General features: G+C 42.5%; 2 protein-coding genes across 9 annotated transcripts in view; both read right to left on the bottom strand.

Moving 5' to 3' along the window:
* FHIP1A (FHF complex subunit HOOK interacting protein 1A) overlaps positions 1 to 15,603 on the bottom strand; it is a 269,316-nt gene that overhangs the window by 80,696 nt on the left and 173,017 nt on the right. For 6 of the 7 annotated variants that reach the window (XM_060012143.1, XM_060012141.1, XM_060012142.1 and 3 more), the window contains one exon: positions 11,105 to 11,731. The exons of the other annotated variant lie outside the window; for it this stretch is intronic. In XM_060012143.1, the coding sequence (XP_059868126.1) occupies positions 11,105 to 11,731 (627 nt within the window). The remainder of the gene's footprint in view (positions 1 to 11,104; positions 11,732 to 15,603) is intronic. 7 annotated transcript variants of the gene reach the window in all.
* On the bottom strand, positions 6,827 to 8,477 carry LOC132425327 (biorientation of chromosomes in cell division protein 1-like). 2 transcript variants are annotated; one of them, XM_060011646.1, is made up of 2 exons: positions 7,715 to 8,477; positions 6,827 to 7,517 (listed from the first exon to the last, which is right to left on the bottom strand). In XM_060011646.1, exons 1-2 carry the CDS (start codon positions 8,074 to 8,076, stop codon positions 7,433 to 7,435), a joined length of 447 nt encoding a protein of 148 aa, XP_059867629.1. In that variant the 5' UTR covers positions 8,077 to 8,477; the 3' UTR covers positions 6,827 to 7,432. The 2 variants fall into 2 exon arrangements, with proteins under 2 accessions (XP_059867629.1, XP_059867628.1); XM_060011645.1 differs by having other exon boundaries at positions 6,827 to 8,477.

The raw sequence follows: 15,603 nt of genomic DNA, 5'->3' as shown, positions 1-15,603 counted from the left end.
ATTAAATAAATAAATTTTTTTAAAAAAGAAGCGATGTCTAAGCTGCTGAAGAATGAATAAGAGTTAGCCAGAAAAAGAATGTTGGAAAGAAGAATATTCCAAGCAGAGGATGTACAAAAGCTCAAAGGAGCAAGAAAACATGGCACCTTCTGGAACTAAGAGAAGTGCAGTATTACTGGAGCATATAGTTAGAGATGGGAGGAGCCTGGCGGGTACGCTGGAGCCAGATCCTGCAGGGTTCTGTAGGTCAGAATACAGAGCTAGAGCCCAGTGGAGAGTCCAGCAGACAGTGTGTGGGTCTGATGCCTACGAGAGGGATCTGGACTAGAGATGGAGCCCTGGAGCTGTCCACATGGCGATGAGACCCCAAGCTATACAGACCAGAGAGAGAAGGGAAGGGAGGTTTAGACCATGAGCTATAACAAAATAATCCATAGTGCCTGGTGTCAGACACGGAAAGTCAAAAGGAGGTATAAGGACCTCCCTGGCAGTCCAGGGGTTAAGACTTCTTCCAGTGCAGGGGGTGCGGGTTCGATCCCTGGTCGGGGAGCTAGGATCCCACACATCTCGGGGCCAAGAAAACCAAAACATAAAACAGAAGCAATATTGTAACAAACTCAATAAAGACTTTAAAAATGGTCCACCTCAAAAATACTCCTTAGGGACTTCCCTGGTGGCACAGTGGTTAAGAATCCGCCAGCCAGTGCGGGGGACACGGGTTCGAGCCCTGGTCTGGGAAGGTCCCACATGCTGCGGAGCAACTAAACCCGTGCGCCACAACTACTGAGCCTGCACTCTAGAGCCCATGAGCCACAACTACCGAGCCCGAGTGCCACAGCTACTGAGGCCCGTGTGCCTAGAGCCCGAGCTCCGCACAAGAGAAGCCACCGCAATGAGAAGCCTGCGCACCACAATGAAGAGTAGCCCCTGCTCTCTGCAACTAGAGAAAGCCTGCACCCAGCAACGAAGACCCAACACAGCCAAAAATAAAATATAAATACATTTAATTTGAAAAAAGGAGGTGTGGATCCCGGCGTGCCGAACTTGGAAATATTACCTACAAACTGTTGCCTCTCCTCCCCCGTCTTGATCCTAGAGCACCCTCTGGAGCTCCCTGTGTAGCAACTGTCCTCCGTGCATTTATTAATTTATCAGCCCTCTTCTCCATCTCACCTGGCCTGACGTGTTCATTCTCACCCACACGGCAGATGTGGGTGACTTGCCCAGTCAGACGCTAGCAGTACTTCCCCTGAGTAACACATCCGTCAACAACAGAGGATGGGCCTGAGGATTGGTCACCTGGAGGTCTCAGTGCAGAGAAACCAGACGCCGCCAGGGGGCACATGGGGGAGGGGCGGGATGGGAGAGGGGTGGGGATAGGGGCTATGAGCCCACAGTGGAGTGTGAGGGCAGCGAGAGAAAGACACGAACCGTCTCAACAGTGGAGAAACAGAAAGGTTACATACATTTCTCTGTTCTATTTCCTAGTGACCTAGATTTACTCGTTCATTCATTCACTCACTCATCTAAAAAAAAAAAAATCAGTGAGCACCGTCAGGCCAGGTACTATGTTAAGTACGGGACATACGATAGTAGACAAGATAATGCACGTATCTCTTTCAAAATCAGGGCATCTGTGGTCCCAGAGGAGAATGTCCCCGATTTAAAAGCATTTAGCTCCTTGTCAGCAAACCCAAACAAATCACTTAATTTCCAGTTTTGAATGTGACCCCAAGTGAGGTGTTTGTTATAAATTAGAAACTGCTGGCAAGAGAGAACAGAGACCAAAAGTTCTCCTTGAAGGGAAATCTAATCTTGATGCCACATTTTAAAATCGATTACATTTGCTAACTCATGCTAAATTAACCACAGAACAAAGGCTTTAATTCTGCATACTCCCGATTCCTTAACCACTTTGAGGCTTTGAAAAAGAATTCATAAAGACAGCTTAATTTGTCTGACTAAGAAGCTGGGAATAACTATTCAGCCTATCAGTATAATTACAGCAACATTAATTTTCAAATTACATACATCAGTGGCGGTAATTAAAAAGAACACATACCTAATATTCACTTGTTTTTAAAAGAGTGTTCTGAAAAGGGCATGGCTGAGATGCGAACACGGCCCGCCTGTGCGGGAGGACAGTGCGGTGTGCCCGCTGGACACGCACTCCTACCATGTGCTCGCCCCTGGAAGCAGAGCCAGAGAATGTTTCTGCAATGGTCTCCAGCTAACGAAGAAACACAGAAGAAAACAGTCTGCACGATAAAGAGGACTACACGGGCTTAAGAGCAAGATTCCAAATCTTTACTGCTAAATATTTATCCTTTCCAAGACTTTGCTCAGAGTTCAGATTCCTTCATCCAATACACATATAATTCTAGAAGACCAACGACAGGCCAGGCACCGTGTCAGGCCGGTGCTGGGGAAAGAGCATTGAGCGAGTCAGACTGGGTGAGATGGAGAAGACCACCAATCAACCAATAAATGCAAGAAAGGCAATTACTCCAGGAAGAGATGCAGGTGGTGCTGTGGGAACAGGAAGAGGGGAAGGGAGGGGCAGCAACAGGTCTGCAGGTAATTCTTCCAAGAGTTTGATGGCACAATCTATTTCCTTTCAAGTTTAATTTTTACCTTAAAAATGTAAGAATATATAGACATTCAACAGCGAATTTTTTTAAAATGCTCATCCACTCTTTTAGCCTTTTACTGATCCTGACCACAAAAAAAGTAACTGTAAAACACTGTATTTATTCCCAACAGATTAAGTATTAATTTTTTTTTTTTTTTTAGCCGCGCCGTGAGGCATGTGGGTCTTAGTTCCCCAACCAGGGATCGAACCCATGCCCCCCTGCGTTGGGGGTGTGGAATCTTAACCACTGGACCGCCAGGGAAGTCCCATAACCCAGTATTTTTAATTTATCTTTTCTCAAGAGTCTTAAAAAAACAAATCACCATATAAAACCACAAGGATGACAGACAATTTAAAAAAGCAAACCACTTCCCAGACGGCAGTATAGCATGGTAATTGTTGAGACCATGGATTTCAGTATCAGACTAACGTGGTTTTGAACCTGTCTCTGCCATTCACAGGCAGAAAGTCCCTGAAAGTTCAGTTTCTTCACTGAGCTGCTGCAAGGATTGAAGGAAATCGTGCACATAAATAGGAAGGCACGATGGTTTACACACAGCAATGCTCCCAACGGAGGGAAGAGAGATGATGTGCACAGAGCAGTGAGCAATCTGGAAAGGTCCGTCCCCCTTTAACTTTAAACGTCTAATAGTACCCAGTTAATTTCAGCAAAAACAAAAAGATCGTAAGCAGATGGCTTTAGTCTGAAGCTAGCAGCAAAACACCTGGTGGGGACCATATGTGACAACTTGCCGAAATAAAGAGCCTCATAAATTTTAGATATGGGATAAATAACTTTCTACCTGCGGCTGTGTACCGAAAGGTGGCTTATTTCAATTTGCATTTCCTAATGTATGTGTAGGCTGTTTTCGACTTTTGCCAATATGTAACAACTAACAGGGCTTAATCATCAATACTCCGTTTAAAAAAATCAAAAGAAGCTACGGTCATATACTCGTCAACCATTCATTGGCACTAAATAGTTCCCTAGAGTATCCTCATTCTCTTTCTTTTCTTGGGAAAACACAGCTTGAGACAAGAGGCAGCTGAACCAGCAAGCTCTTCCTATCAACCACAGAACAAAAGTTTCCAAAAGTGGTCCAGTTTCCTGAAAGAGTCATTACTCTTTCCAAAGCCTGATGCTAACACACTTTGACAATCATACTAATTAGAGAAAGCTTTTTGTCAATTGTGGTCCTTAGCTGGATGGTTAATAGTGTACGCTTTTATCTTCAACATAAAGAGGTCTTTTTTTTTTTAATTATGTTGTCAGTTGTAATTATAGAAATCTGGGTACAAACGACATTATGGGATCTATCCTGAGGGGCAACTTAGCACAAGGAAGCTCTGTGTTCCATTCTGGCAAATAAGGTCAGCTGGAGATGTTTTTCCTCTAATTTTAATGAACTGTACAGTGTTTTAAAACACTTTTTTTATGAAAGCAACAACTACTCAGTGAAATCTGCCTATAACTTAGTAAGTGGAAATCTAAACGTTAAAAGCATGCTCCATTCTAGTCCTAATATGTTTAAATGTGTAAAATATGAAATATTACAAAAATGTAAAACATAATAGAATAGAAAACCATCCACAAGATTTAAGATTTTAATATTTTGCCATAATTTCTTCAGAGTGCTCTTTATTATTTTAAAAATAAAACATTACAAATAGAGCTAAACCCTACTCCAATCCCATTACCATCCCTCCTCCTTCCTTTGCCCCCAAAAGTAACCACAGTCCTGAACTTAGTACCTATTACTCCTGTGCTTGTTTTTGTACTTCTACTGTATTCATAGGTATCCAAAAACCAGTATACACTAAGATTTCGTCTTAAAACTTCATGTAAATTTTATGTAAATATTAACATACTATATGTAACCTTTTGCTACTTACTTTTTCATGTTTCTAGATTTTATGCTTTTTGTTTTTAGGTTTATTGGTGTTCACACATGTAGATGCAGTTACATGCTAATAAATGTGATTCATTGTTTTTTTATTGAAGTACAGCTGACTTACAATATTATTAGTTTCAACATAACACAGTAATTTGATATTTTTATAGATTACACTCCATTCAAAATTATTATAAAATATTGACTATATTCCCTGTGCTGTACATTACATCCTTGTAACTTATTTACGTTATACCTAGTAGTTTGTACCCTTCACCTATTTTGCCCTGACCCCAAGCCCTCTCCCCACTGATAACCATGAGTTTGTTCTCTGTACCTGTGAGTCTTTTCCTGTTTTGTCATATTTCTTCATTTGTTTTATTTTTTAGATTCCACATATAAGTGAAGACATATTTGTCTTTCTCTTATTTATTTCCTAAGCATAATACCCTCCAGGTCCATCCATGCAGTTTCAAATGGCAAAATTTCATTCCATTTTTATACAAAGAAAACAAAACACTATTTCGAAAAGATACGCACACCCCAATGCTATACATTATCTTTGTGCATGTACCCTTGTAAACATGTGCCAGATTTCCCTAGGGCAGATATCTAGAAGTGAAGATGCAGGATCACATGGTATGCAAATATTCAGTTTCATTAAATATTGCCATATGGCTTTCCTGCGTTATTGTACCAATTTATATTCTCAAGAGTTCCTGTTTTTCTACCCCCTTGACAGCACTTGGTGTTATCAGATGTCTAATGGTTAGCGACTCTGATGCCATGACCTGGTGTTTCATTGTGGGTTCATTTGTATTTCCCTGACGCTAGAGAAGATGAGCATATCTTCATATATTTATCAGGTTTGGGGTCTTTTGGGAAATATCTGCTCATATCCTTCACCCATGTTTCCTCATTTTCTTATTAATTTGTAGTATTACAAATATTTTTGTATATTTTGGGTACCAACCACTCGTAGTTATGTGTGTTGCAGATATCTTCTCCCAATCTGTGTTTTTGCTTTTTTAAAATTTATTTATTTATTTATTTGGCCACTCCGGGTCTTAGTTGAGGCACACGGGATCTCTGTTGCCGCGTGTAGGATCTTTAATTGCAGCATGTGGGATCTGGTTCCCAGACCAGGGATCGAACCCGGGTGTGGTTAAGAATCCACGCTTCCAATGCAGGGAGCAGGGGTTCCATCCCTGGTCAGGGAACTAAGATCCCACATGCCGTGCCATGCAGCCAAAATGAAAAAAAGAGTCACTTGGGGCCTAATTGGGAAACTGGATATTAGATCATATTATGGAATTATTGTATAATTTTCTTAGTGTAATAATGGTATTGTGATTATGCAGGAGCATGTCCTTATTTATAGGAGATACATGTTAAAATACATGATGCCTATAATTTAATTTCAAATGGCACAGCAAAACAAATAAAGGGCATAGGTGATAAATATACAGAAGTATGACAAATATTAACAATTTTGAATTTAAACGGTGTGGTGTACATGGTGTTCATTTTAGTATTCTTCCAAGTTTTCTGTATTTTGCTTTTTTCCATAATAAAAAGTTGTAAAACATAAATTGCATTAACTTTATGGACTGACTTGCAGAAAAGTGTCCTCTACACAGTATCTACAAACTGCAGGGCTTTCCATTTACTTCTATCTTATTTTATGCCCTTCAATAAAGTTGTATAATTTTCCTTGTGAAGGCCTTTTACATATTTGTTAGATTTGTTCAAGATAAATCATGATGCTTTTGTGAATGGTACCTTTTTATTTATTTTTTTAATAAATTTATTTATTTGATTTTTGGCTGTGTTGGGTCTTTGTTGCTGCTCTCGGGCTTTCTCTAGTTGTGGCGAGCGGGGGCTATTCTTTGTTGTGGTGCGCGGGCTTCTCATTGCAGTGGCTTCTCTTGTTGAGGAGCACAGGCTCTAGGTGCACGGGCTTCAGTTGTTGTGGCACTCAGGCTCAGTAGTTGTGGCTCGCGGGCTCTAGAGCGCAGGCTCAGTAGTTGTGGCACAAGGCTTAGCTGCTCCACGGCATGTGGGATCTTCCCAGATCAGGGCTCAACCCGTGTCCCCTGCATCGGCAGGCGGATTCTTAACCACTGCGCTACCAGGGAAGTCCAATGGTACCTTTTTGAAATTGACATGTAGATACTGAACAGGCGAACCACGCAAATTTTTTTTTTCAGAGTATCAAATGATTTAATTACAAAACTTAAGCCACTTATTAATTATTCACCTAAAAAACACAAACATGAGAATAAAATAAACACACCCAAGACTCACTAGCCCTTGCAGGATAGGAAGCAGCCCCGGACAGAGAGCCTGCAAATGTTTTTCCTTATACCTAATTCTACATTTCCTCATGCATTCTAGGGTCCCATGTTTTGACACCTCTTACAGGGGAAAGGAAACGGAAGCTAAAGAGTCATGGACAAGAGGGTCACAACAACCTTAAAGCTATTTGATGCTAACGGCTTGTACACTCTTATTTGAAACTCTGAGAAACAGTATCAAATAAGCATTGTCAAATACCTACTCCCGGCTAACCTTTACTGTCATTCTTTGAAATTGCATCTTTGGGACTGGTTATGTGCCTTCATTGTAGCTGTTGCTTATCCCCAAGCACAAACCCTAAAATTCATACACAGTCTCTAAGTTCAAGTACAGAGGTTTGTTTCAGGACAACCCCAAGTTGATGTAGTGTTTCTTAATGTATCTGTAGTGTCTAGTGGGTGTCACCCCTTGGACAGGCTGGCCAGACGGCAGCACGATGTGGGGCCCACATGGTCAACTCTCCTACTGGCCCATTTGCTCCCTACTTTATCTGGACACCGCCCCACAGTCAACGTTGAATTGTGAAATCAGTGATGACCTTGGCCTGTCTTCACTCTGAAGTTGTACTCTTATGTAACTGAATCCAGTTCTTCACCATTAATTCAATGGAGCTTCCAAAACGTGTCAGGCATATTCTTAGGAAGCATCCTGGGATGGGGCTGGAGGGTCCTGGCTTTCAGGCTCTGGAGGGGGTGCTGGCACAGCTTCTTTTTTCTGGGCTGCCAGGAACTCATGAATTGCTCATTCTATCTGTGGCCTGAAGATGTGGTTTAGCTTGGGATTCACCACCTGGGAAATAATTCTGTCCACTCCAGCTTCCAACATCCCTGACTGAACCACACTCTGCCTCAGACCATTTCGCAATTGGTTTTTGTTCATCGTAGGATTCCACTCCTGCTTGTCCAGATGTGTTGACACAAAATTATCCACTTTCTGCCTCAGGTTTTGGTAAGCTGGCTTGGTGTCCACGTCGGCCAGGCAGTCCCGGCGGACGCTGTCAAACAGCCCCCGGCTCTTGAGCTGCTCCACGATGAGCGCGATGAGCTGCGGGTCGCCGGGAGGCAGTGAGGCCGGGTTGATAGGGCCGCCGCTCCCACCGGCTCCCGTCGCGCCTGTCGTCGCCCCCGCCGAGGCTTGGCCGGCGCCGCCGCCGCCCACCGCGCCGGTGCCCCCTCCGCCCCCGCCATCCGCCATGGCTGCGCCCCGGGCCCGCGAAGGAGACTGAATACGGATTCCTCTCAAGGACAGAGGGCCTGGGTCGTGTAGAGGTGGCCGAGGGGCCGGAGAAGGAGGAGGCGGCGGCGGGGGAGGAGGAAAGGGTGGCGGCGAGGACGGCGGCAACGGCAGCTTCTGAGGCAGCAGAGGTGGCGGTCCACGCAAATGTTTTGATGATTTGTTTTAATACCTGCACTCCCTCTTTAATAGCAGAACTACCCAAAACAATTCAAGTAAGCCCAAACTCAAACCTTTGCAGAGCCCCTGCACAAAAAAAGCCTCATTGTTTAATGAGCTGCTGCCTCCACATCACTGCTCAGATCCAGCTCCTCTCTTACGTTCTCATTCCTGCCACTCTTGTTTCTCGACCCTAATGTGTGTCCCTGCTTCCTCCACAACTCCCAAACTTACACAGTCAGATTAAACTCCTACAAGAATTTTGATCATGCTGTGTTCTTGATCAAATCTCTTCAAGAGCCCTCCAAACTGAATGAATATGGCAACTGTGGTAGGCAGAATAATGGTCCCCCCAGACCTGTCTATATGCTGGTTCCTGAGCCTGTGAACAAATGAGGTTCCATGGCAAAGGAAAATTAATGTGGCAGATGGAATTAAGGGTGCTAATCAGCTGATCTTTAAATAGAGATGATCTTAAAAATCTTTAAATCCTGGATGATCCAGGTAAACACAATGTCCTTGTGGAAGTGGGAGAGGCAGGCAGAAGAGCAGAGTCAGAGGGAGACGTGACTACAGAAGGATGGTCAGAGAGACGCAGTACTGCTGACTGTGAAAATGGGGGAGGGGGCCATGAGCTAAGGGGTGTGGGCAGCCTCTAGAAGCTGGAGAAGGCAAGGAAACGGACTCACCACAGAGCCTCCAGAAAGGAGCACAGCCCTGCCGACATCCTGATTTTAGCCCAGTGAGACCTTCTGGACTTCTAACCTACGGCAAGACACTACTACTGTAAGATAATAATTTGTGTTGTTTAAAGCCGCTAGAGTTTTTGGTAATTTGTTACAGGCGCAGTAGAAAACTAATACAGCAACGTATTCCAAAGAGGCTTAGATTCAGGGTGAGACGTTACATTTTTGCCTTAAGATATATTCTTTAAAAAGAGTTTATAGGGTTTCCCTGGTGGCGCAGTGGTTGAGAGTCCACCTGCCGATGCAGGGGACACGGGTTCGTGCCCCGGTCCAGGAAGATCCCACATGCCGCAGAGCGGCTAGGCCCGTGAGCCATGGCCACTGGGCCTGTGCGTCCGGAGCCTGTGCTCCGCAACGGGAGAGGCCACAACAGTGAGAGGCCCGCGTACCGCAAAAAAATAAAAAAGAGTTTATAATCTAGTTTATAATTCTGTTGAAGGAGATAAGGAAGGGAGATTTAATATGTTGGCACAGATGAATGGAATTAGTTCTTCACTTCCCATTTGATTCTCAATCTTGTGCAATTTCTTATTCCGTTGGTCAGAAGCCAGAAGAGAAGAGATACATGGCACCCTGAACTTAATTGAAATTCTATTTTTCAAAATTTTTACTCATTTGTTTCCCCTGAAATAAATATTCACCACACACTAGGGGACTCTGGTCTATTAGTGAAAATAGGACTCAGTAGTATAAAGAAGATTACTGCTTTTGAACCTCAAAGCAAAATACAGTATGCTACTCACTAGGATTGCTATTAGCGTCTGGGGCAGGTCAGCTCTTTCCTGTGTGTGACCGTTCCACAAGCTACTGGACATTAAGCATCCCTGGCCCCTGCACACTAAATGCCAGCTGACCTCCCTCCCAGGCGACCCCGTGTCCCTTGACAACCAAACACACCCCACGTACACTTCTAAATGCCCTCACCCCGGTCCAGAACTACCCACGGAGTGTTAATTAACAATGAATCTGATCTACTTATGGCAACTTGCCTGGCCTGTTCTAATAAAACTCACTAATGGTCTTAACACACGATTCCAGCAGAATCAGGAATATTTAAGGCAATACAGTTTATAAAGTAACATAATGAGATGATTGGTACAAAGAACAGATAATGGAAATAAACCAGAAACGTTCACTGATTTAGGAAAATAAAAATAGCTGTGGCCCAACATTTGACAAACCAAGAGAAGATATAAATCTATAAATCTGTCATTTAAATAACACCAAAAAATAATCAGAGTCCTAAGGCTTCTTAAGAATCTCAGACAGCTCCCAGTATTTTCTAGGACTGTGACTGGGCCTGGCTACTCGGGCATCTCCAAAAGACCTTACCCTTTATTTCTCACCAACCAACTATTAAGAAACTATACAGGGACTTCCCTGGTGGTCCAGTGGTAAGACTCCTCGCTCCCAATGCAGGGGGCCCGGGTTCCATCCCTGGCCAGGGAACTAGATCCCGCATGCATGCAGCAACTAAGAAGTCCGCATACCACAACTAAAGATCCCGCGTGCCGCAATGAAGACCTGGGACAGCCTAAATAAATAAACATTAAAAGGAAAAGAAAAAGAAACTATACAGAGCACTTTTTGCTCCTTCAAAGTGTAAATATGTATTCCTTTTTTAAAAGATAAAATCAGTGCTTTGGATCTACAATTTTGGTCATTATCTTGCTGGGAAACAAATTAATTTGTGAAGCCAGCTGTGAGGGGTCTGACCATATGCCATGACTCACTGGCACAGAATCAACCTGAAAAGCTAAGAATATAAGAAGAGCAGGTTTTACCAACTGCTCAGGATATGCTCTTAGAAAAAACTAAAACAGCTCGTAACCCAACAGAAATGAACCAAGAAACAGTAACACGTATAGTTTCCTCTGTTGGCTTATTTCCAGCTGACACTGCTCAGCCGAATGGCATCTCAACTTAAATTCCTCTGCTCCCTCCAAAAGATTTCCTCTAAATATCTTTCCATAGAAGGTGCCAAGGACAGTCTGCTGAAAAGAAAGGAATAAAAAAGTATTTGTCATTAGCCCAGGAGAGGAGAAGAGAAGCGGGTGGAAAATGGGCCAACAAGAAGGACTTACTGGACAAAAGTAGGTGTTCTCCACGATGTGATGGGCCACCATGCTGTTCTCAGCAGAGAGAGACATGATGAAGAGCAAAGCATCCCGGGCCTGCTGGCCTACAGTCCCCTCCCGGTGAATGAAGGGAATCAGAAGAGAGAAGATGAGGAAGTTGGCAGCCCCTTGGTCCTCGCTAGTGTGGAAGAAGAGTTCCAGGATGGATGGATCTTTGGCAAGAATGGAACAGAGCTGATTGAGCAGGACAACCAGCTTCCCCTCCACAGTGGGGGTGGTTGTTCCTGAACAAGAGCTCAGCAACATCATCAGGGGCTTCAGGATGGGCTTGTGATGCAGCAGAGGCTGGTGGGACTGGGTGATCAACATCTCATACATCTTTAGCTGCTCCATTTTAGTCTCATCAGTAAATTCCCGTCTCAGACTCCAAAGGAAGAGTTTTTCCATGATGTTCTCAGAGACCACAAATTCCAGGATTGGCCCCATGGCAGCATCCCTGGCTTGCTCTTCAATCAGCAAAAAGAGCATGTGTTCTACATAGTTCTGTACAGCACTGGCCTCATCTGGAGGGATGAACCCATATTTTGCCTGGGTGTTCTTCAAGGGGTCATGCTTCTCTAAGATTTTCACAACCTGAAACCAAATCAAACATGTGTCATCCATCTGATGTTTATCATAACCACAAAAACACACCACTGCTAATCGTAACAAATCTTCATGGAAAATGTAAGAGCCATGACCCCCAACAAGATGCATGTGAGCATTCTGTGTCTCCCTCTCATGAGAACAAAATGAAGGGGTTAAACTACAGAAAGAAGATGTCTGAAGTTGTTCATTTGTCATAGTGACAAATGTTGGCAACCTAAATGTCAAAGAAAGTAATATGGTCATGTAAATTAAGCTACATGCATTCCTGGGCCTATTATTATGAAGACTATTAAGCAAAATGAAAAATAAAAAACCTGTAAATGATATGCCAGATGAAAAAATAAGTCACTTGTATATAGTTAGATCCATCATTATCAACTATGTCAAAAACACGCAAGTGAAAAAAGACTGAAAAGAAACATGGAAAAACAGTAATCGCTTTTGTGTTCAAAGTAATGACAAGTTCTTAAATTTTTTTCTAAACTGTCAAGAATATAATTCACTTTGTTATAAAGCAGAAACTAAGACACCATTGTAAAGCAATTATACTAAAATAAAGATGTTAAAAAAAAAGAATATAATAGTGCTTTTAGGGACTTCCCTGGTGGTGCAGTGGTTAAGAATCCACCTGCCAATGCAGGGGACACGGGTTCGAGGCCTGGTCCGGGAAGATCTCACATGCTGTAGAGCAACAAAGCCCGTGCGCCACAACTACTCAGCCTGTGCTCTACAGCCCGCATGCCACAACTACTGAGCCCGTGTGCCACAACTACTGAAGCCCATGCACCTAGAGCCCGTGCTCCGCAACAAGAGAAGCCACCGCAATGAGAAGCCCGCGCAACACAATGAAGAGTAGCCCCCACTCGCCACAACTAGAGAAAGCCCACGTGCAGCAACAAAGACCCAATGCAGCCAAAAATAAATAGATTAAATAAATTAATTTTAAAAATAATAATAATAGTGCTTTTAAATTTTAAAATACACTAAATAAGTAAGACTACCCGTGTTCTCCTACAAATAGAGTTGATTTGGAGATTTCAGCAGCGGGACACAGCTCCTCAATGCCCTTGACAAAATAATAGCCCTCTCTCCTCTACCTGGATTGGCACCCTCTTCAACCAAGCATGCATCATTAGGAAGGATGAAAGGAAACAGATGAACAAGTGACACGTACCTAGCAGAATCCCCGAACATACACCATATGTTGAAATTTTAAGCACAAAGAGTTTGAATTGTGCATTTTTTTAAGCCAGAAAAAAATTTTGAGATAACCAATTATAAAATAAAGCCCTAAAGCACAGGGTTTCTATTTGGGGTAATGAAAAAGTTTTGGAAATAGTGATGATGGTTGCACGACATTGTGAATGTAGTTAATGCCATTGAATTGTACACCTAAAAATGATGAAGATGGCAAACTTTGTTTTTTATATATATATATATATATTTTATCACCAAAAAAGAAAAAATCTATTAACTGTAAAAAGTAAATAAATCTCATGTGACAGCCCAGGTGTTTCTCTCCCTTACCACTGCTGGCATTTGAACACTTCCTAACTCCCTCTGCCCATCAATACTTAATTTCTACTTTGCGACCTGAAAATTAAAACAATTTTATATCTCAACCTCCATTTAACTTTATGACTTGGAATTTCTACAATAATATCCATTCAATTTACTTCCTTTAAAGTATATATACATGTTAATTTTTTAAAAATCAAACATTTTATCAACATTTTTAACTTGTTCCTTTTTGCCTTTCTGAACTGCATGTTCTGTGGAATATGTTTAATTTCTGCCATACCCTCCCAGCCCAGTTCTAGGACATGCTGTTACGTGTTCTGGTATTTAGGTTATAGAATTTTTGCAAGTCACTGTGGAAGCTGGCAAAGGTACAAGGCTATGTCAGCATTCATGAGCAATGAGGGAAATTTATTTCTCAGGGAAAAGTCTAAGTTTTTCCCCTGGCAGAAGGAGAAAAAAGGAACCTTTATAGACTAGGCTAGTATATCCTTATGAATAAGTAGATTTCCACAGAATCTGTAATCTCCATCAACTTCCATTATAAAATTAAAAATACTGTCAGGAAAAACATCACCCCAACACCCCTGAGTTGACAATGTCAACGAGGAAGCCCTCGGTTAGCCACTACCCAGGAGGTACACGGCCCAGTGACTGGTGGTCTGGGTCTCCCCACTGGCCATCCCCTCTCCTTGGCTGCGCGCGGACTGCAGAGTGCCCCCACTATCCCCCAACCTCCAAGAAGCCCTCCACGACTCCTCGCAGGCCTGAGTACCTCTCTGGCAGAAGTGCTGGGACCTACTGTGCTCCTTTCCCTTGGCTCTGGCCTTGACATCTCACAGCGTGGGGCTGCAGTACCACATTTGTCCAAAAGGGGACTCCACCTCAACACAGCATGCTCTCCAGCCCCGAAGCCCCAACTTCAAGGCTCTACATTCTGAAGAACAGATTAGCTCTACATTTTACCAGTTCTATAATTTCAAAGTCCACATATTGAGTTTACTTATGAGAGCTATCTATACAGTTAGGCCTCGGGGTAGAAATGTAATTATACTTATCATGTGTGCTCAGACTGTCTAAACTATCTAAAATTGGGACTGTGCATTATACATTGATAGTGGCACAGCAAATTAGCTCAATCTTTCTGGAAAACAATCTGGCAACATGTAACAGAAGCTATAAAGTCGTTCCTGCCCTTTGACTTGTTAATCTCACTTTGGGGAAAATGCCAAAGGAAACAACACAAAATAATTTGTTTTAAAATGTTCATGCCAATGACATTTTCAGTAATGAAAAATAAAAATATTACTGACCCAAACGGTCAAGAATAAGAGAATTATAATCACGATGTTACATCACTATACACTAAAGCTATTAAAAATAAACACTAAGTGAATCATATCATTACACGCCAATATATACAAGAAATAATTTAAGTTAAAAACTAAATATATTGATAAATAGATGTATGATTAGAAGTGAGTCTGAAAAGATACAAATGAGATTTTAAGGTTAATTAGTCCTTCTTTCCTGTAAATTGATCTAATAAATAAAAACAAAGTAATTTTGTACTAATGTCTAAGAAAAGGATCAAAACACGGAGTTAAAAACAATAATTCTCAGAAATTCCTAAGCAATATAAATTTTTACATATGCATAGGTATTTATACTATATGCATGCCTGTAAATATTTATAAAATATCTAAATATATATATGTAATATAGACCAAAACTATTTACATGATCGCAAGCTACATTTTTCTCATGAATTAATCTTTACTTATTTATTCAAATGCAGTCCTCTGCAAAAAGACCTACTTTTGGTGGGGGTGGGGAGGGCGGTGGCTATGAAAAACCTAAAAAAGATTTCATTCTGAGATTTTTATATGGAATGTAAACTATTCAGCAGCTTTTAAAATGAAGCATCTCTCTCTACCCCCCTTTATAGAAGCTCTTCTACTCCGCCTTCCGGGTTCATGGGCAGAGAAACATGAAAACAGAGCTGTAATAACCCACCAGGATAGAAGGTTTGTTGATCATTTGGAACACAGCCCTTTACTCATTCCCGTCCCTGGCCTGGAGGTTTTCCTGCCTAGAAGATGGGTGTGTTACAACCAGGGCCTGTGAGTCATGGAAAACACAACGCTCAGCAAAGTGCTGATTATGCCTGTGTTGCCACTTGTCCTTAACCTCCCTCCTTAGGTGTCAGGACCCTCCCAGGCCACCTCCCTCTCCCTTCCAGGCAGGCACACCCATGACCTGCTTTTACAAGTGGGCTCTCCGGGCCCACACCCTGGGCCTGGTTCCCATCCTGACAGGGAATGCCTAGGAAACTTCTC

This window comes from Delphinus delphis, chromosome 5 (assembly GCF_949987515.2).
Source record: "Delphinus delphis chromosome 5, mDelDel1.2, whole genome shotgun sequence".
In the NCBI taxonomy this organism is placed as follows: Eukaryota; Metazoa; Chordata; class Mammalia; order Artiodactyla; family Delphinidae; genus Delphinus; species Delphinus delphis.
Note: the sequence above shows the minus strand (reverse complement) of the source record. Positions and strands in the feature narration are given on the sequence as shown.